This window comes from Cheilinus undulatus, linkage group 16, assembly GCF_018320785.1.
Source record: "Cheilinus undulatus linkage group 16, ASM1832078v1, whole genome shotgun sequence".
NCBI classification, from domain to species: Eukaryota; Metazoa; Chordata; class Actinopteri; order Labriformes; family Labridae; genus Cheilinus; species Cheilinus undulatus.
Genome location: NC_054880.1, coordinates 14139728 through 14161661, shown reverse-complemented (window position 1 = coordinate 14161661; position 21934 = coordinate 14139728). Strand labels below are relative to the sequence as shown.

The 21934-nt window shown below is 39.5% G+C and overlaps 1 protein-coding gene across 1 annotated transcript in view; it reads right to left on the bottom strand.

Annotated features, from left to right (window-relative positions):
- Nucleotides 1-21934, bottom strand: part of nedd9 (neural precursor cell expressed, developmentally down-regulated 9) — a 48623-nt gene that overhangs the window by 6473 nt on the left and 20216 nt on the right. The window contains exons 2-4 of the mRNA XM_041809138.1: nucleotides 19212-19637; nucleotides 3942-4040; nucleotides 527-652 (exon numbers count right to left, since the gene is read on the bottom strand). Of these exons, the coding sequence (XP_041665072.1) occupies nucleotides 527-652; nucleotides 3942-4040; nucleotides 19212-19637 (651 nt within the window). The remainder of the gene's footprint in view (nucleotides 1-526; nucleotides 653-3941; nucleotides 4041-19211; nucleotides 19638-21934) is intronic.

The window sequence follows — 21934 nt, the reverse complement described above, 5'->3', positions numbered from 1 at the left end:
CTGACCTCCCACTAACTCGACTCAGAGCAGAGCATGATGGGAGCGTGGTAGCCTGTAAGTGATTTCCATCAGCCTTGAAATGCACTCTTTACAGCTAGACAGGCCTACCCCAAACTGTAATTAGGAATGACGCAAATAACAGGTCCCGGCATATTTCAGGTTATTACAAACAAACTGATGGCGATGGGCCCGGTCGGGTCTGGCAGCCTGGTGAAATTTTAGAGGGTCTGGAAAGAGAAGAGTTATGTCCTCGACACTGAACCGTATTCTGGGAGTTTTGGTTAAACTTCACTGGCAGCCGAAGCTTTCATTTAAAGCAGCCGCAAGAATGTCATAAATACGCCATCTGACGTTTTATTCATTTATTACAGACAATTAAGAGAAATACGAGGAACTGTATCAATAAACACAGAATAATACTTTTGCTTCCTCGTTTTCTTTCATTAACTGAAACTAATAGAGTGTTTGACTGATGAAGCCTCTCATTTTGGTGGAAAATTAGCAAAGTGTTGAATTATTCTCTTACCCCTTGTGAGGAGGGAGGTATGTCATAAACACCCTGCGTCCTCGGATCCATCTGAGACGGAGGGACGTCATAAACTCCCTGGTTTCTCGCAGCAGGAAACATCTGACCCGGTGGAATATCGTACACCTGAAACAAGATGGTAACACAAAATAAACAACGGGCAAACATTCTCAACATTGGACTTTAAGTCATTTTTTCAAAGTCACTTTATTTTATCTAGGGTTTTGGTTGTTTGGGGTTTGATCTCAGATTGTATAAAAACGTGGACATTATCTTAGTGACATCACTCTCTGGTTTCTAAAGAGGCTTTTTGAGGCTAAATCACGCTGCAAATGTAGACCCTTCCCAACTTTTGGAAAACCTAGTAATGGACACAAGTGGAACTAAGGTGGCAAAAAACTACACAAAAAAAATAATACAGCAGCAAAACCAATATTTATCTGATGACACCAGGCTAATAAGCAGTTAGCAGCCGGGTGCTACACTAGAGCAGTCTATGGCGTCACATCCAGCACTTAACTGTGCTGTAAAGTCTTAAGCCGTGTTTCCATCAGGGGATCCGGTTTGATTCAGTTCGGTTTGGTATGGTTTGGTACGCTAAACCTCAAAATAGTTTGCATTTCCACAGACACCCGTGCTCTCACTTGGTGGGCGGGCTGTAAGAGCATGCATGTCACAGACAGCGCCAGTCTGCTGGTCCAGCCGCAGAGTTATAGAAAGGATGAGTGACAGAAATCAGTCGGGAATAAGCAGTAAACAGCTTTATTTCAGCTAAAAGAGCTTTTTAAAAAAATAACTACATTTTAACAATGTTAACCGCTGTCAGTACAGATCCTCAGCTGAAGGTATACGTGTACAGAGACGGTTTGAGTCGTAACGCTACGTTAATATGTGAATATATCTAGTCTAGAACAGTTAAATGACCAAATATGAACGTTTAGAGCTGTACTGTGAGATTTCGCTGCATTAAAAATAAAGTAAAAGTTCAGCTGGTGTTAAAATCAAGCTAGATTAAGTCAGAAATCCGGGGTGGGCTGATCTCGTTTTAAAATAGTCTGCAGCCTGAAGTTTTACAAACATGTTCAACAACCACAGAGCGATGTTTTCACAGGTTAACAAACGCAGGACGTAGATTAATAACTAGTTACAGATGAGAATGAACTATTCAAAGGCTTAGTATTCACAAAACTTCTGCATTAATTTAGTTTCTCATCCATCGCGGATGGTTCAGGCTGATGTGAGCCTTTGGGCTCTGCTTTGTGTACTTAAAATCAGGTCCAGATAAACGTCAGGAAACTTGATTTGTGGCCAGATACCAATATCCATAGACTAGGTAACAGTTTGGATCTCTGTCGACTCCAAATATTTCCCATTTAGGCAGATATTAGTCGGTTTTTCTACCGTTGTCGCCCGCTTCTCACAGCGCAGACTTCAGTGTTTGCAGCCCGGAGGCGAGCAGCTGAGTCCCGTGCTGACGTGACATCAGTGCAGCCCCTATCGTTGTGTGTAGCTCCACCTTTTTGGTACGGATAGGTAAGATTGGCACCCATAAGGGTGCCGAAAGTGGGACGGTACAGGTCGGTTTTTTGGGACCCTTTCTAACTTTAACTCTATGGAAACGCAAAAAAATGAGTGCCGTTCCGCACCGAACTGAACCGGACTGCTTGGTGGAAACGATCTATAAATGCTTAATTTGAGAAGACTTAAAATATGGCGTAGCTGAGGACAAAAGCTTTATGTAGCTGCTACAGAAATGCTGTTGACTCCTCACACTTAGAGCATTAAAGAAACTGTGTGGTTTTAAGGCACTTGCAAAGAAAAAACACATTCTTGCAAGTATAAGCGGACTTGTAACAAAGTGACACCAGAGTATTCTTATTGTATGAAAAAAGCAAGACAGACAACAGAGAGGAACATTTCAACACACTGTCAAAAATTGCACAATTTGTGGCAACAATTGGAGAAGTATGTGAAACTGGATACTTGCCATTTCCACCAACTTTTCATTAAGTTTCATTATTTTTTGATATGAATGATAATTAAAATAAAAGAGATGGTATCACTTTGTAACACATGGGGTTACTTATGCACACTCTCAAAAGAAAATTGTGGAAAAACATTGCAAGAGGGCAACTTGATGTTGTTGCGATACAATTAATACACAATATGGTAAAACATTAAACATATTCATAACATAGAAACAGAGAGCCCTGAAAATAACCCAGTCTGAAAGAAGTTTGTTTTATAGGGAAAACTAAAGCACTGACACTGTGTTTTTTTTAGCTCAAGGCGAGATGACAAGACAAAACTAAAATTGTAAATGATCTCTTCTGAGAAAATAAGGTCACTGCAGCAGAGAACAGGAAGTACGGTAGAAGAAGAAAAAAAAAAAACAGAACAAGCTGAAGATCAAAACCAGCTTTCTCACTGACAAATAAAAACCTCCCCTACATTCACTTCAAACAGTTTCAAGTTTGCTGACTACTAACACATACTCCAGTTTGTTTTAATCAAATTAATTTATTCTTATCCTCAAAAAAACTACTAAGATAGATTTTTTTTCACTAAACTCTCAATGGTTTGATCAAAATCAACATGGCTTTGCAGGGAATACCACTGCCAGCCCTAGGGCGGTTTCTGACTTTGACCTTGTACCTCCAAAATGTATTTAGTTATTTCTGAGTCAGAGTGGACATTAGTGCAAAGTTTTGATAAAATCTAGGAAAGGTATCACATTCACAAGAATGGCCTGAAAGTACATACACAAAGACAAACAACCTGACAACACAAAACCTCCAGCCTTGGCTATCGCTGATACAGAGCCATAAAAGGCTCTGCAAAGAGTTATAGTATTAATTCCTCTGCTGTAACTAGGCAATCATTACCATCCATTCATTTTTTATTTTCATAGGAGTATCATTTGGGCCTTTTTAAAATTCCCCAAAGTGAACCTAAGGTCTTATTTATTTTATATTGAGTTCTTCTTTCACATTCTCACAGACGTATTGTGATAGGCTGAGAGAGTAAGAACGGTTAAAATATAATTAAATCTCTTCAAGTGTAATGATTAATGAATATAAGTGTATGAAGAAAAAAATGATAGGATATTAAATGAGACTCTCAGTAAACTAGCTCAGAAAGGCAAAAAAATCGATGCGACCTATTGTGGAAAATGTCATTGGTTGGGTTTGTAATCAGTTATGATGTCATCAATTAAGCTGCATAGGTGAAGTTTCACCATTTTTACAACATTTTCAGTAAACAAACAAGTATTAAATAAGTGAAAATATCAACTAAAATCATTACATTATCATACTGACATTACACTTCTATAACAAGAGTTATTTATTTCTAAAGTTGTCATAGTAGCTCAAACAAGTGAAGTGAACATGCTTTAGGAACATGAGGCACCTACCCCCTGTGATCTGCTCGGTGGGACATCATAGAGGTCCTGCTGGTTGTGCTGTCCGGGGCTGTAGGTGTAGGTCTGTCCCACTCTGGTCGGGGTCACCACCTGTCCAATCACAGTGGGGGGGACAAAGAATCAGAGCTCCTGTCAAAAAACAGACACTTGGGGCAAAGCAGTGAATTACAAACACATCCGTCGAGCCACCCAGCTGCAGATTCTGGATGCCCTCTGTCTTTGTAGTATGTTTTTAATGGCAGTCCCTGAGTGACCTGGGACTCTAAGTGATTACAGTTGGACATGAGATGCTCTGGTACCAGAGACGGCAACGTGGTCTCTGTTTCAGGCTGTTTGTAAATAACTCAGGAAGGAAAGGGATAAACAGAAACCTGGTATACAGTCTGATCTGACACTGTTTCCTTTCAGCTGTAAACCATATTATATCAAATAAAGTCAAAAATGCTCTAACAGGATGTAGCAAACTGCACCCTTTCATGTTTTATATGTTTTATCAACATAATGACTGAATTTAATATTTTCTTAATTAAAAAAAAAAAAACTCTGAAAACTAACAAAACTCAGCACAGTCATTTTCCTTCTTGCAGCAATAGCCTACCAGTCTCAAATCTGCTAACATATGCTAACTAATGTAAACATATTTTAGGTAGTCATTATTCCAGACTATCCATGTGTATGGTTATGACAAAAAAAGACTTTAAATGTCTTGATAGTCACACTTAAAAGTCTAATTGCACAAAACATTAGAACAGGATGGAGTCTGTAAATAAAGCTAGCTTACAGTAGCTAGCAAAAGACACTGGCTATTTCAGACAAACTGAGTTTTAATAATAATAATAATAATAATAATAATAATAATAATGCGTTTTATTTGTAGGCACCTTTCAAAGCACTCAAGGTCACCTTACAAGAAAGGTTTAAAACAAGACAAATAAATAAGTCCACAAAACACACACAAGTTAGCAATAAGTTAAAACAATGAAATAAACAGTTACGGTCGACTGAAAGACACCAGTCAGACAGAAGACGAGTTGTTGGGTGAAGGAGGTCAGAAAGGTATGGAGGGGTGAGGTTAGAGACAAAAAACACTGGGAGAGCTGCTTTGTCTTATTTTTAATGATTTATATTTATGTGTGTTTATTGGAATGAGCTATTATTAAAAACAATTCTGTAATGTAAAGGCATGTTTGTGTCTACCTAGCTGTAACTGTTATAAGCTAGCTAACAGTGCTAAGAGTTGTATCAGAGAAGTTACTGCTGTAGAGACAAAACTCTGAATGAAGGAAGGAGTAATTTTATTTTTCATCATTTTTTAAAGCATTTAAAGATAGAAAAACTATTGGCATACAGTAGTAAGAGCAAAAAGAGTAAAATGCCACTGCTATGATAGACAAAGTGTTAAAGGCAAAACTGCTGGGATAGCTAAATCAATCTTGGTTTGGCCTCATTTGGATTGAATTAAAAATTGTTTTGATTAGTGCGAGATTTATTCTTACTTCCTTTAAAAGTAATGTACTCAATTTCTGCATAGTTGTAACTGGCTAGCTAAAAGTGCTACAAGCTAGCTAACAGTGATAAAAAGACAAGCAGTCTGTCTTAAATCGCATACTCCTGTTAGTACTGTATTACAGTACACAGAAACTTCAAACAGAAGTCAGGCATGTAAATTGTAGATTTAACACACTTTTAAACACTGTGGCACAGACAGGATCGAGCAGTTTAGAGTAATTATTGCTTAAAAAAACATAACGCTGGTTTCACATCCACCTGTGACAGTTTTGTCACATATTTTTAAACCCTATTTTCACTCTTCTTTTTCTTTTTTCCATTACTTCTAATCAGTCCTCCACACCTCCTAATCCCAGTGTTTCCACCCCCTCCCCCCGACGTTGTCCCTAAAAGCAGAGCTGCAGACCTCCTTGCTGCGTCAGACAGACAGAGGAATGCCGGGAATGTCCTTCCCTGAGCCCCCGTACTCCTCTTTCTGCCCCCATGTACAGCTATCGCCACTCTGGAGCAAGCAGGGTTCATTAACAGGGCTCCAAAATAAGAACCATACGCACGGCTTACTGGCAGAGGGAGAAGTCTCCAGGGAAGTATAAGACTTAAGTCCCAGTATCCACTCATGAGTCGCTCTATAGCCGAGTTAATATCCTTATTACATTTCTCGTTCTGAGGAGACGTTTAATCGGAGTGTGAGCAGCAGGAGCTGAAACCTCAGCCAGCATAAGAATGGGATTAATGTTTGTGAGGAAGTAGAGGAGATGGAGGAGAGGAGGAGAAAGAGGGGGAGCTGGTTTGTAAAAGAGATTTATGAAAAAGGGAACAGAGGTGGAAAGTGGGATGAACGGAAAAATGAGAGGATGTCTCCTAGTATGGAAAGGAATGCCATTCATGTGAGCTGGAGTCTGACTAACAGTAGTCCATATGGTTCTCATAAGTCCCATCAGAACAAGGCTGTGGTGATTTAAGGTGTTCATTGTTGGCATTCTTGTCTGAGTGTACATCATCCCAACACGGCCTGTGGGGTCAGAGCTGAAACATACACCAGGGGCTTTAAACAAGTCAGAAGGATCTGAAATAAAACAGCAGAGGAAGAAATAGAAACACCACTTTGGGGTCTTGTCACACACTGATGCTCTCACACTTTAACTGGAATAAGAAAGGTCTACTCCACAACTATTAACACTATCACTATTGTAATGGGAACTCTGTATATATTCTCATCTGTTTAGGAAGGTGGTATCAGGCTGTATGGCTCTTTCAAAATGATCAAAACAAAAGCTGCTAGTGCTGTATGCTTTAGAAGTAATGTGCAATTGCAATTATACTGTACAGTACTGTGATATGTGATTGTAATTACAAAAGAAAAGCATAAGTGGTATCATAAGTCTACTTTATAGGTTATCAAAATGCAGAGAATAAAAATAGTTTTAAAGGGTGTATTTCTCAACTCAAAATGTACAAATATTTAGTCTAATTTTTTAATAGAAGATTTAACATAACTGCATTCAAAATAATTTTATATTTTTCCCAAAAAATTAAACATTATTCTTTTTGATTCTTCTACAAAGTGCAATAGCAGCACTATTGTAAACCTCAAGGCCTCTCCGCTTGCATGTTTGTAAACTCTTCTAGTACTATTTAAAACAAAAATTATATAATAAATATAATAAATAACATCACATCACAATTAGATTAACTGTGCAGCACCTATACATGCACAAATGCTTGGATCGTTTTTGATTTACCCGTTCTAGACAGCACAGCTATTTTAATGATTGATAGAAACATAAAGTATAAAATCTTAAGTCATGTTTTCAACCAGAATCCACCATGAGCAAATGAGAAAAAGAGTAACAGTCCACACTGCACAAAAATGTTGCCAATGTTTAAGCATAAAAATATTCAAAAAGCACCAAAGCTTTAAAAATATACTTGTATTTTATAAAACAGGCACGTATAAGAAGACTGAACCCATCAAAAATTGCAGGTAAACACCTGCACAGTGTGTCTGAATCACACAAATACATCGACAGTGTTAGGCTACCGATCTACACTATGTGGACAAAAGTATTTGGCCACACCTGTCAATTATTAAACTCAAGTGGTTCTATCAGAAGTATATAAAAGCTCTTAACCTAGCCATGCAGTCTCCATTTGCACACATTCATGATACAAAATGGGTCGTTCTGAGGAGTTCAGTGACTTCAAGCATGGTGCTGTGATTGATGTGTAGGAGAACTTGACTGACCCACACGGAGCTCTGACCTCAACCCTGTCGAGTACCACTGGGATGAACTGGAATGGAGATTGCAAGCCAGGCCTTCTCGCCCCTGATCTCATAAATGCTCTACGGAATGTATGGGCACACATTCTCACAAAAACACTCCAAAATCTTGTGGAAAGCCTTCCAAGAAGAGTGGAGGCTTTTATAGCTGCAAAGGGGGAAAAAAAAAACATTTTCCCCAATGAAAACAGGCAAATTCAAAGAAGACACTCGAGACGATGAATCACTTTTTACAATGCTTGCAATGTTTGATAGTGATATTACTTACTTTCACACATTTACATTGTTCTAAATATGAGTGTGTTATAATTAAAGATGAATTGAAGCACTAAACCAATATTGGGAGCTCCTGTTAGGCTAGATAACAGTGTTTCTTAGTAAAGGTCACCGCTGTCTCTGTGGTTTTGTTTGCTGCTGATGAGTGGAAGTCTGTGTCACCCCCAGATGGCAGCTAGGTGTCTGTCAAAGACCTGGGTGACCTTTTCCACAGGTACATGTCATTCCTTTGAGCAGCACTCTGCCGTCAGCAGCTCCTCTCAGCCGCTCCTCTCAGCCGCTTCCAGATGCACACTGCTCATTTATTTCCCATCTCCACCCTCTGTTTACCCAGCAGGCTGTTGCTCCGAGGCTGCTCAGCGCTGCTGTAATTGCTGGTGGGTAAATATTTACCGCTACCAATGAGCTCGGCTCTTGCGTGGCGGCGGCGTAGGTGGCAGGCTTTTTTTTTTTTCTTGGAGAGCGATGACATCACGAAGAGCCGAGCCGGCTTGAGCAAACATTTGTTACCGCTCAGGTGATGGCAGGCTGTAAGATTCCTTCGTGGAGGAGGTCGAGCAGTGACTAAAGAGAGATCAGGTTTAAACTAGTGCCCTGAGGAGCCAAATAGATGCCTTGTTAACGCTCCTACGCATAATGCTGAGTGACTCATGGCTCTTTGAGCAACGCAGTGTTTACTTAGCATCCTGGCAGGCTCAGGTTTTGGCAGGTAGGCCTTTACAGCTTAACTTTAGAGTCATCTGAGAGGTGTCGTCATAACATCAACAACTACCTCACAAGCTTTTTATACTTGATTTTATACTAGATTTTACAGACTGTTGAGGACTGCACTGCTTTGAAGAATAAACTGAACAAAATAGTGATAAAGGCTGTCAAAATTTACAATACTTTGATTCGTGTGAGTAAATCTCTGTTATTTTCATGGCTGCAGTAGGGGCAAAAAATTAAGTTTCAGTTTCATTTACTATTTTGGCTGCCAAACATCTCACCGGAAAAATGGAGCAGGACAATAAAACACTAATCTTAGCCTCTCTTCGTTGGTTTCCTGTGAGGTTTAGGACTTATTTCAAAAATTTATTGATTGTTTTAAGGTATTAAAGAGATTAGCACTATCAAATCTTATGACCTACTGCACTGCCACACTTCAGCTTCACTAATAAGGTCGACTAACCAGCTGCTCTTGGACGTCCTGGGATAAAAATATAAAAACCAAAGGGATCAAGCCTTTGCTGTGGCTGCTCTCATGAATTTCAAGACTTAAGATCTGCCCAGTCCCTCAACATTTTTAGGTCACTGCTTAAGACCAATCTCTTTTCATTGGTCTTCAACTCTTATTAACTCTGTGCTTTCCTGTTATTAAAATTATCCATCCAGATTTTCATTTATCATTACATTTTACAGTTTTATATCTGCACCTACTTGTTTTTAAATTGCTTCATTCTCATGCTTTGACTTTAATATATTTTGTATTCTTGTATATGCTAGAGCTTCATTATCTCAATTTATTGTCTCTTGGTTATAAAGCACTTCTGTCTACATACATTGTTTTTAAATGCCCCTCATAAATAAACTTGTCCTTATGTTTATCATATAAATGTTTAAGACTGTGGTATTGTGATAACCCTTATATACTCTTTTATTGTCTTCAAAATCAAAACTAAACTCGAAAAAATGGCATTAATATTTTAGGCTCTACAATGCAAGGAGACTTCAAGTCCTCAACTGTTTGCTTTAATCTTAGACTTTCAATGTTTTAAGTTTTCCACCTTTGATCAAGTTAAATTTGGGTCTACCCATAATGTACAGAGCATTGCACTTAAACTACTTGGTTACATTAGTATGCTTTACTTTATTTTCACATTTACATTTCATGCTATAAAATGCAAAAATAGACATATATCTAAAAAAAAGATGACTGGAAGAAAAAAAAACTTTCAGTTACCTATATAGTCTTCACCAGGAGCATGACAATGTTGTGTTTTTTTCTGTAGTATAAGGCTGCAACATATCAAAATTGAAAAACTGAATTTGGTCTGAATACTTTCTGCCCTCTTCCTGACACAAAGGAACGAGGTTGTTATTCTTTCTTTTTTATAAGCACTTCTGTTGTAGTGATGAAGGACACTCCTTGCCCCACCTTCATGATGACATATGAACAATCACACAGTCATAAAGACAGCAATAACATCATGATGACAGATTATGGTGGTTGGTCACGGACACACTTGTAGAGTTGCCAGTCTGTCAGTCAGGACAGGATCAGATTTTTGTAGCATAGTCTGACATGGTGTCATTAAAAAGACAAAAAAAAAACAAAAAAACACAAAAGTGGAGTCTCATTAGTTCACTGTTCACTGACTGTATTTTTTCAGCTTATTTGGGGTCAACACTGGAGCACTGGAGCTTTTTCAGTGACCTGCGTTGATCCCACACCTTCAATCATGAAACTTTCACCTACATCCCACAGCTTCAGCATTGCTAATTTCTGCACCATTACCTCTGTGTGAGTTCCAGAGCACCCGTGTATGCTGGGGAAGTTTTCACTTCACACCTTTTCATTGGTTACATACATGCATGCAGAATCACTTCCTCTGCTGATGGCTTACTGACATGAATCAACAATGCTAATAAGCTTTTTTTTCCATTAAAGGTTTCAGCCTATAAGAGACAAAGACACTGCTGGAGTGGTGATCCATTGACTTTCATCCACCCGTGCCCTCACTCACACATCCTCATCTCCTCTTTTGTTCTTTTAACTGTTTAAGTGTCTAACGCTGAAAAGGTTTACCTCACCTGGTTTTAGCTTTAACTCTGTCCGCACAGACCAAGGTCGAATGGTAAATTAAATCTGTGCCACCAGCTGTGCTTATCTAACCATGATATCAGCCGTATATAAGCTGAAAGTGGTACTTTGAATGTGACTGCATCTAAATGTAGGGTGTGCCCTTTCTGCTTTGCTGAATCACAGCACAAAAACGTCCCTCACAGTGTTTTGGGTCATTTTCCCTCCCTGCTCAGAACTGCTCGATAATGTTCCCCTCAGCCACTCGGAGCGGCACCAGCCTATTAAAGTACCAAACTAATTAATGCAGGTAATTAACTGGTGAATCCTGCGAGGCTTACGGCCATCTCCATAACACGTCCAAGTGGCTAAACCCAAACAGACAGCAGGCTTAATGAGGAGCATTAAAAGAGAACACACTGATTTTAGCACTAATAAGGCTCGTCTTTCATCCTCTCTGATCAAAGAAGTTTTTGTAATCCGCTGGCATGATTATGTGAGAAGTAATGCTTAAAGATCTGTCTGACATTCAATGTTTACTTTCTAGGAAAAAACAATGTCATAAGACGGTCCTCTGGGAAAAGAAGGGGATTATATCAAATGAGAAAAGTCTTTAGTGACCCTTTAATCTTTAAAGGGAGCTCCACAAAGACTGTAAAAAATGTAATAGCAGCTCTTTAAAGCTTTACAAAGACATAACAGTACTTGAGCTAAAGGCTAATGCTAATCATCACTTGTTAGCGTGGTCATATCTGCTTACAGACACTAAACAATGTGCTATGAAAAAATCTAAAGAAACAAGAAATGTCTGATATACTCAATAAAAACAACAATATCTTAGATGACACCCTTAAATCTTACAAAGACTCTACAGTTATGCTAGCAGCTCTTTGTAGATGTAGAAACAGCATAGCAGAGCTATATGCTAATGGGAAACATGTTAACTGAAAATATACCTCTGGAGCTACAATGTTTGCCTTGTTCACAACTTCAGTTGGATTTGTTAGCATGCTAACATACTGCTAACAATGACAGTGCAGAAATTTTGATGTTAAGCTTGAATGTTTACCATCCTAGTTTACCGTGTTAGCGTAGCCTATTACATCCAGTCATGGTCACTTACAGACACTGAAGAAAGTATAGCTGTAGTTGAGTGCTAATACTATGAAAAAATGTTAACATAAAAGACACTTAAAGGCATTTCTGTTATACTTAATATGAACAACAATATCTTACATGAGACCCTTCAATGTTACGGACTCTTTAGCCATGCTAGCAGCTTTGTGAAGCTGTACTGAGGCATGTTGAGGCAGTACTAGATTTATATGCTAATGCTAAACATGCTAAAAGAAAATACTAAACTTCTTCCCTAAATTTTGAATGTTTTCCATGTTCACCACTTTAGTTTCACATGTTAGCATGCTAATATCTGCCTACTAGCACTGGACAAAGTATAGCTGAGGCTGGGTGTTGCTGCTATGATAAAAGGTAAAGCTAAAACACAATAAAAACATATCTAATTCCCTTTTTGAGAACAACTACTCTCTTGAATCTTCACATAACAAACCCTCTACAGCAATGCTAACAGCTCTATGAAGCTAAAGAACAGCAATACTTTGAGCTAAGGGCTAAAGTTAAGTGTGCTAACAATGAGAGTGCAAAAATTTGACGTTAAATAGAAATGTTTACCATCTTATTTTAGCATGTTAGCATACTATATTCTGTTACAAGCACTTCACAAAAAGTAAAGCTTGGTTTAAATGTTATTATGCTGTGTGTGACAAAAATGATAAGAATTTTAGAAAACACACTGCTAGTACTAACAGGACAAAACTCTGACTGTTATTCTGAATTAAACAGCTTTTTTACCCATTGGCAGGACTATCTAATAAGAATTTGTTCTTAAGGATGCATGAGTTGAAACCATTTCGTTTTTACAGGGACGATACCCTGCAGTTATGCTAGGAGCTCTCTGAAGCTGTAGCACTGAGCTGTATTCTCATACTCTACAAACATGTTAGCAAAGATGATGCTAAAACTCAGAAGCTAAGCTGGAATGTTTACCATTTTAAACAGTATTACTAGTCTTAAGCCTGGTTTACGCTAATGCATCGACTCTTGTAGCGGCCGTTGCCGCTGTGAGCGCTAAAAAGGTGACTTGCTTGTTGATAAGTCTGAATCACTCTGCAACTCTAAACCCATATGCTACTCTGCATTGCAGTTTTTATGTCACTTGCTGCTCCTGCCAACACATTTTCTTCTTGTTTGTGACATTAAAGGACAACTGAAAGCAAAAGCAGAGTAGTGAGTAGTGAGAGTAAAATACCTATACTTGATTATTTTGACAACGTGGAAAAACTAAGGACAAACCAAGCTGAACAGAGCATGCTGCAGAGCAGTCATTCAATCTCAATTATCCTTTTTACATGAGTGTGGAAGGACACAATTAATACTGAATTTGAAACTTGATTAATTTAGCATGTTAGTTTGCTTGCATCTACCGGCTAGCATTAAACACAAAGTACATATAAGGCTGAGTTTAAGTGATGGAAAAACTGTCTTTTCAACCAGATGAAGGTCCACCACTGTTCTAGGTTTTGTCCATTTGTGGATAATGGCTCTCACTGTGGTTCACAGAGTCCAAAAGCCTTACAAATGGCTTTCTAACTCTTTCCAGACTGTTTGCAGTGACCTTGTTTCTCATCTGTTCACAAATTTCTCTAAATCGTGGCGTGATATGTTGCTTTTCGAGATCTTTTAGCCTGGTTCACGTTGTCAGACATAGAGCCTGGAAGGTTAGGTTTTTTTCTCCTCAATACATAAAATCATCATTTAAAACTGTATTTTGTATGTAATTAGGTTGTCATTGTCTAATATAATCATGCCAAGTCAAATGCTTTGTTCACAGCACTGTAAGTTACTGCCGGTCAGGATGTTTCTATTTCAACCAAAGTTTTGGATCAACCAATCGACAAGCCAGCAATGACATTCACTCCATTTTTAACCTGAAGTGTGACTGAAAACGTCAGAAAATGCACTTGTTTTTTTGCCATAAATGTCAGAATTTCCTGGTTGCCTTTGTCTGCTATCACATATGACTAAATCCTCTTGTGCAGAGGACAGAAAGTATGATTTGAATGTCAGCTTTGGTTTTGCTAATTGCCAACTCCCTGCTAAAATGTTTCAGCTTTTAACAAAGCATTTCCTGTCTTCCCTCCTCCCTTCTCATTTATCACGTCTCCCATTTTAAACTTTCAAAAGGAGAAAGTCCCCTCAGTATGCACACCGCAGAGCACATTACTTTTACTCTGACTTGATTTATGACCTTACCCTCGCGGTCAAACCTCATGGGCCAGCGATTCATCACAACTGCGACAATGGCGAGCGGACGAGCGTCTGAAGGAGCTGGCCCACGGCAGGAAGAAATAAGTCACTTATCTGGTGCTGAGATTGTCGTGTGCATGATTGGGCAGAGAAAATATGAGCGAAGCAAACAAACACAACCTGGTTTCTCCCAAAAAAGCTTTATCAAGGTAAATGGTTCACCCTTAACGCCTATAAAGAGCTATCAGAGCACTTCCTGGAGTTGTCCAGGAGTTGATTAAGCCTTTTGTTGCAGCCGTACCTCTTTATGGCACCAATGAGCAGATTGGATCTGTGGGTATGACACAGTGACTGCAGGAAATGCCCATACAAGGAGCAGACCTCATAGAAAGGAAGTGAGGAATGAAAGGGTCGTCTGGTGGGAGTCGATAAGAAGCTAGGCGGAGATCTTTGAACTCTAAACCCATCTTTGAACGCTGTGACCTCAGCGCCTGAGTCAGAGGGGGAAGCACAGAGGAAGAGGAGAAACTGGTGCAGTGAAACAGACACACCTTTTAGAAACCAAGAAGAAGAAAGAGAGGAACAAGAAGCAGATGAAAAATGGGCCTCTGAGAGCAGAATGATAAAAGGCGGTGTGAGGCTTCTCCTGGCCTCCATGTGAGGAGACTCTTTGTGTGGCCGAGAGCTCAAAGCAGCTCCGAGGCCTTGACACAAGGTTTAGAGCGGGTTGGGGGCAGCTGTGTAGCTCACCCTCCCTCGAGGGTCACTCAAGGACAAGGTTTCATGATCAAATCAAAAATCCAGAGCGGAAGCAAGTGCCAAACCTCAGTGTGCCTTTTTATACCAGAGCGCCACACCACATAAAGGGAAAAGAACCAGCCGCCAATGTGGATTTGCACAGCCGGGTTGGCAAGAGCAAGCCTAAAACTCAATCTCATGCAGGAACCTTTCTCTGCAGGAGGCTTTGGAGTAATACTAGAGGGGATTATCAGTGTAGGAAACCCGCATCAGTCCCCGTAATCATTTGGGAAGCGAGTGCAAGTCTGTGTTTGCGATGGAAGTCAAGAAAATGTCTGTTTTCTCTTTGGCTCCATCAGCACATGCAGGGTGAGTCAACGCTGGCAGCCTGTCATCAATATCTGCTCCACAGAGACAGCCGTAGTAAACAAGACTGAGTGTCAAAGGCAGAGGTCAGGCTTTGGATTTCAGGACAACAAAAATAATCTCTAAAAATAATGTGACGCTGTGCACTCGGCTGATTGAGTTTCAGAGTGGAAGGAGCTGCTGGTTTTGTATGTAGGATAACTCTGTGTTTATACATCAGCTGTCAGATTTAATCATTGTAGCTTCTACAAACTTAGTGAAAAGTTTAGCTACAACCATCTGCCATGACAATGTTTATCTTTTCCCCTTTGCCCTCAACAATGCACCATCCTCTGTGTCTCCAGAGTAGTTTTGAGATTTTTTTTATGTATTAAAACCTTTCATTTGCTTTATAGGCCTGCATTTTGGATTTTGTAGTTTAAGTGTTCACATGCTTGTACTAATTTTGTCCTGCCTGCCTATTTATAAGTTAAGCATGTAAATTTTTCCCAAGGAGTTCAGCTCTTTTTTTATAATAATAAGCATAATAAGCAATTGATAATCTAGCCATCTCTCCCTCTGGTAAAAATGGTTTACAGCATCCATAGCGAACTATTTTTTGCACTGTAAGCACAGCATGATGCACTTGTGTGCGTCAGTTAAAATATGAGGTGTAGGCGGGCAAATGAGAGCTGTCTTGGTATCTTAAATGTTTCAGAGAAATATATTTTAAAGAAGCCAGCATACTATGGTATAAGAAAAGGAAACAGTCTTAGTTCTTCAGGTGAAAGGCTTGGCCACGATTCATATCCTGGCTCTGATTCAGGTAAAAACAAAAAAGAACAAAAACTGTTCATATTTAGCCTTAAGCTTCAACATGACTGACTGCAGCCACAGAGACTGAATCTGTCCAACACTCGGACGTCACTGGAAAACAGCAGAGCCCTGTCTGAACTCCTGAACACACTGACATACACACATTTCAGTATAACACACAGTCAAAAGCTTTGTATTTGGCGGACAGGAACAACCGCTGCAAATTACACCACTTTTGATAACCACAGATTGTCGGGAGAGTGAAACGTCCAAAACTTAATCCAATCTCTCCAATAACATGATTACAGCACAAAATGTCCTCTCGTTAGAAGCACATCTAATTTTCCATGTTATCAGAAAAGCCTTTTTAATACCACTCCTCTGTTTAGCTTTGAGGCCTGTTGGTGGAAAAGAGAGGTGTTGTTGTGTGCAGGTTGACTGACAGCTCTCTCCTCTCAGGCTGACTTTATCACCGACTGAATCACTCTAAGTCCTCTAAGCCCTTGGCGCCTGCTGCCTATTTACCTGGAAAAATGCACACCTTAGCTCATTTCTATGATTGCGGGAGCTGATTTGTAAGAAAAAAAAACACCTTAGGATATTAAAAGCTCATCCAGCATATAATTACTCTGCGTCTCCTGGAGGGATGATCGTGTCTGAGGTGCTGGAATGACTTTAACGGCTGAATAAACGGGAAAATTCTTCCTTCCTGTACAAGCAGACACCTCTCAATGCCTTTCTATTGTAATCATCAAGAACCGTTTTTACCATGAACAGGCAAGATTTGCTGAAAAATACATAAAGTGGCTAAAATTGACAATGAATAGAAAATAACAGGTGATGAAGTGTATAATATAGAGCTGATACACATTTTACTATGATATAATCTATGCTAATGTGATGATTAATGTTACTGAAAGATATTAAGACTTTAAAAACGCTACCTGTTTCATAAGACAGGTGCTTGGTAGAGGACTACAGTTTTCGGTAACAAAACATTGCTGATTTTTGTGAACAATTTGGACTATATGCAGAAGTTTCAGTGCAAGTTTTAGCCATTAAAACAAAACACTACTTGATCTTTTCATCCTACGACTTCCTTTTTGATTCAGTGGTATCAAGTTGGGTATCATACTGTTTGATTTTTTTTTTTTTTTTTTTTTGTATCATACTTTGTGGCACTTACTGATGTTGTTTCCTCCTGTCTAGATCTTTTCTTATAGTACTTGCTCTCAGGTGGACAAAAGCATTATTGTGATATTGAATCATCAAAATCTTGAATCTTGATAACTATTGCAGTACAAGCACAAGTGGAGCCAATGTAAAAAAGATAACTTGGTAAGGTCAGATCCTTGGTAAGCTTTAATTTTCTCAAATAAGCCACTCGTGCCTGAAATGACCGAGGGTAAAAATGTTAGCTGATGTCAGCAAAATGTAGCACCAGATATCATATTAGAAGCTTGTATTTAATTAACTAATGAGGAAGGGAGAGAAACAGCATCAGTGAAAACAGAATGACACTGATTAAGTCAGAAGCAGAGTAAAAGAGGAGCTGGGCTGGAGGAAAGTTGCAAAAAGCAGCTTGCAGAGGGGGCAGAAAAGCAAAGCCAGGTTAGATCAGTTTAAATATGGCAGCATGAGTGTGATTAGCCAAAAGCGCACTTGGAAGCAAATCAGCTGCCAGTCTCTCAAATTGGCAGTATTTCAATTTTTATAAATGTTTTTATTTTATCTTTCACATTATTTTGCAATTTGATTCAAGGGAATTCTTTTCTATCCCATCAGGCACTCAGTGCTGAGTTTTACGGTACATTTTCATATCATCTTCTCTACTTCCTGTTTATAGGCTCTGTTGTGGCTGTAATTCAGCAGGCATATCATGGAAATGTTTCATGAAAGCATTTATCCCCATTTTCTTCAGAGTTGTAAATAAAAACACAATATGAGGATGATTTGTCCATATAATTGCCTATGCATCAAAATAATTTGACTTCAGGGAAACCAAATCTTTCTGTGTGCAATAGCGGGCTAAATTTGCTTGGACAGCATATGATATATATGCTCTGAATGATATACCATCCAGCCAATAAAAACACAAATACATTACACATAATGGACCCACTGCCTGGGTGATTGTATTTATAACTGCATTGAAAAGGACCATGCCAGGGCTTGCCAGCCGCCCTGTTTACAGCAGATAAATACAGAAAGTCCTTCTTTGTGGCAGCCAGGCTCCTACAAAACCTAAAACCCAGCTCTGTGCTGTTTGCTTTTCCACAGGTTTTTCTCATGCTCACTGCCCTTCTGTGGCTCCGACTAGCTCTGCTACACGCACTGTGCCAAAATACAAGAAAAGCCAAATAGGAGCCCTGCACAAAAACACTACCCTGCTCTGTGGTGAGCGCCAGGGCCGGGCACACCCTGTGCACATTTCACATCGCAGAGCCCCAATCTCTGCAGCCTCTATGCTCTGCTGTATGTGTGTTACAGCAATAATGGGAGTCGTGGCAGGCTGGCAGGAAAACAGGTCACGGTGTAAATGCGTAAATGCCATGTCCCATCTCATCTAATACCCGCACTCACCAGTAAAGGACACACCCATCAGGGGGGATGTTATGGTATAAATCCCCTCTAAACCCAAAGATCAGTCTCTAGAGGTCAGGGAACAAACTGTTCTCCATTTTTCTCCTTCTTTAAAGCCATTCTTCACTTTCTATTTACGCATGAGCCCATCCCTGTATCAGACTGATATTACTAGTGTAATTTATTGGTAGTAAGGTGTTAAAGTGCATCACAAACTACTTTATGACAGTGATTTGCTTCTTTTCTTGTTTATTTCAGAATATTAATGCAATTTGCCATGCCAGTAAAGGTATTCGCAAGACTGACGATGGATTGTGGCATCTTGTAATGTGCAACTTTCATCTCTCCCTTTCACATTAAATCTATGACCATGCCATAAAAAGGCAAAAAGACCACAGGTTGTCCTTCTAGCAAGTCACCTCTGCAGGTGGTTTTTACTGATGAGTCCTTCCTCTCTGCTTGAAGGAGTACTAATCAATGAAATCAGCTGGTCCAGCTTCATTAGCTCTCCATGGTGCATGATTGAATTAAATGATAATTTCTAGAACTAACAGACAGATTCATTGATAATGAAAACTGTCATAAGAAGCAGCTCTTGTCATCTCACCTTGCTTGGAGTGCTTTCAGCAGCTAGCGTGCTCCTCGGTGGGACTTGGTAGACGTCTTGTGCAGGAGGAACCTGATAGATGCTCTGTTGGCTCTGCTGCTGTGGACTCTGGAGGGACGGCGGCACCTGGTAAAGCCCCTGAGACCCAGAGCCGACCTTCTGCTGATAGGCTGAGCTTTGAGGGGAGGACTGGGCAGCGCTGGAGGCGGCAGCAGCGGCTGGCGACTGAGCCTCAAACATGGGTCCGATCAGCAACTTGAGGCGATTGCCAGGGGCGATGCCTTGGCGGCCGTGCAGGGAGCAGAGCCACCACCCCTCCAGGCCCCCTGTATTCTGCTCTATGACGGTCAAGATGTCCCCTTTACGGAAGGCCAGCTCCTCGGGGGACTCCGGTACGTTGTCATACAACGCTTTCGCCATTAGATTCTGCAGAAAGAAAGAGAAAGGAAATTGCATTTTTAATCATTTGTTGTGTTGAGTGCTATCATTTTACTTACTTGGTACTTAAGAGTATGATATCTAATTATTTAATAGTTATCTTAAGCAAAAAAGACAGTTAGCTTAGCACAGTTAGCACAGGGTAAAAGCAGTTAGGGGGAAAAGCTTGCTAGTCTGGCTCTATCAAGTTACAGCTAATGCAAGGAGTTGGTTAGTTTACCTTAACACAAGGAAAAAGCTAGCAAGTCAGGCTCTCTGACTCAAGCTATTGATAAATCCTTACAAATAACTCCTAATTAAATCTAGTTTTTCTACTTTGAGGCTAAAGCGAGAAGTCGGTTAGCTTAGCCTCCCTCTTTGGGATGAAAATTGGGGTAAAAGCTTGCTAGCTTGGCTCTGTACAGCTCTGCTAAGACCAACAATGAAACAGCTTGTATTTTGTTTATATTTCTTCCACAACTACTGATACAACTTTAAGCTTTGTTCTCAAAAGATGAAGTTTTACAAGGATCTTGCTAGCTTAGCTTTAGGATAGATTTAAAGGGGGGGGAGCTGACTAGCCAAGCTTTATCTCGTACTGCTCAGGTTTGTGAAAAACATAAATATGCCCAGTTCAATCCTCACAAATGACGTTGATGCCTTTACTACAAATATCAAGCTAAAGCAAGAAGCCAATTCGATTAGTTTAGCTAAATGAAAAGGATTTAAACAGGAGAAAAAAAGCTAGCTAGAGAACTTTGTTATAACCCATTTAGTCCTTACAAAAATACTTATTTAAACAGCACGTCTGTTTTAAATTTGATACTACAGCCAGCAACAGCAACTATCTCGCCTAAGCAGATCACAATAAGGGCAAGAGTATCCTCTCATTTTACACTCAAATATAAATAAAGTGCTGTTTTTTTTCCTGAAATGTTAAGCTATTCCTTTATAGCACTGAGGTTTATTAGTATGATGGTTCAATTGCAGTTTTTAAAAGCTTTTGTGAACATCACTCAGCATTTCAAATTAGCATGCAGAATAGCATTAGCCCCCAGCTTTGCACCAGATGTCTTTCAAAGCAATCTGAACTTGATGGGATTTTCTCAGCTTGCGCCCTGCTCCAGGGCACAGTTATCTAAAGGGCCGGCCGGGTCTGAGGGATAATGAGTCCAAACCACAGATTTTGGAGATAGGAAAAGCCCCAGAGTGTGCCACTTGTGTGTCTGGGAGAGGCATTTAAAACTAATTGCCTCACTAAATGCATCAATCTTTTCCCCCTTTCCTTTATTCATCCAGGGAAAGAGTTAACTGAGCATGAATACTCCTTTTCAGCTGCTTTGTACTCAAATAATAACAAACTTTAAACTTGTGGGAGCTGCCTTACACAATAACAGTGTTGTACTTTAATCTCTGTAAGCTCCATAAATACAATAAGAGATTAACCGCCTTGCTCAAGGGCACCTTATCGTAAGATACTGAAAGGACGGGAGGGTGTTTGTTGCTCATTTTCCAAGCTTGTCTATGTTCCATGCAAACAACCATGTTTGATTTATTTTTGCTGCACCACTTCCTGGTCAGATGGGCCTCGTAAAGGACTAAAAGACAAGTAACACACTTTTGTTTGCGCAGTTTGATGCAGTAATAAAACGGATAAAAATGACTCAAAATGAAGATGAAGCTACAGCAGGGTTAGAAAAACACTTTAAATCTCAGTAAACAGTAATTTTGCAGCAAAATGAGCTGGATTAAATCAGATCAAAGCAAATGAAAAAGGCAGAGCAAACAATAAAATTAAATCCCTTTGCATGTATAAAGCTACACGCACATTTGGGGCCACAAAAAAACATTTCTACTCAGTGAGGATTTTAAGAAAGTACTATCATCTAGGGTTGTCAAAACAAGTGCTGCAGCCTTCAGTATTATTCTGGTGAAACATCAGAAACCTGAAACAAAACTACAAATCTCTGCACACAATTTTGGATGATTTCTTATTTGTAATTATCAAAAAATGCAAACAAACTTAAACATTATGTTAAAATGACACAAAACTTTAGCAAAGGTTAAGTAATGTGAGGGAGTTTGCAGTTCTGATGGATTCATTTCCCTCCTATGCACCCATCTTGTGAAATAGTTGAAGTTCTTTAAAGTTTTGCTGCTTTCTGATTTTATATTGATGGTTAAAACGGCAAAGATGGATCTAAATTAAAACACTTGGCGCTTAAGAAAGTATCAAAGCATTGAAAACTTTGACAGCCCTACTATCACTCAAATACAGCGTCTCAATCTGCGTTAACACGACCTCG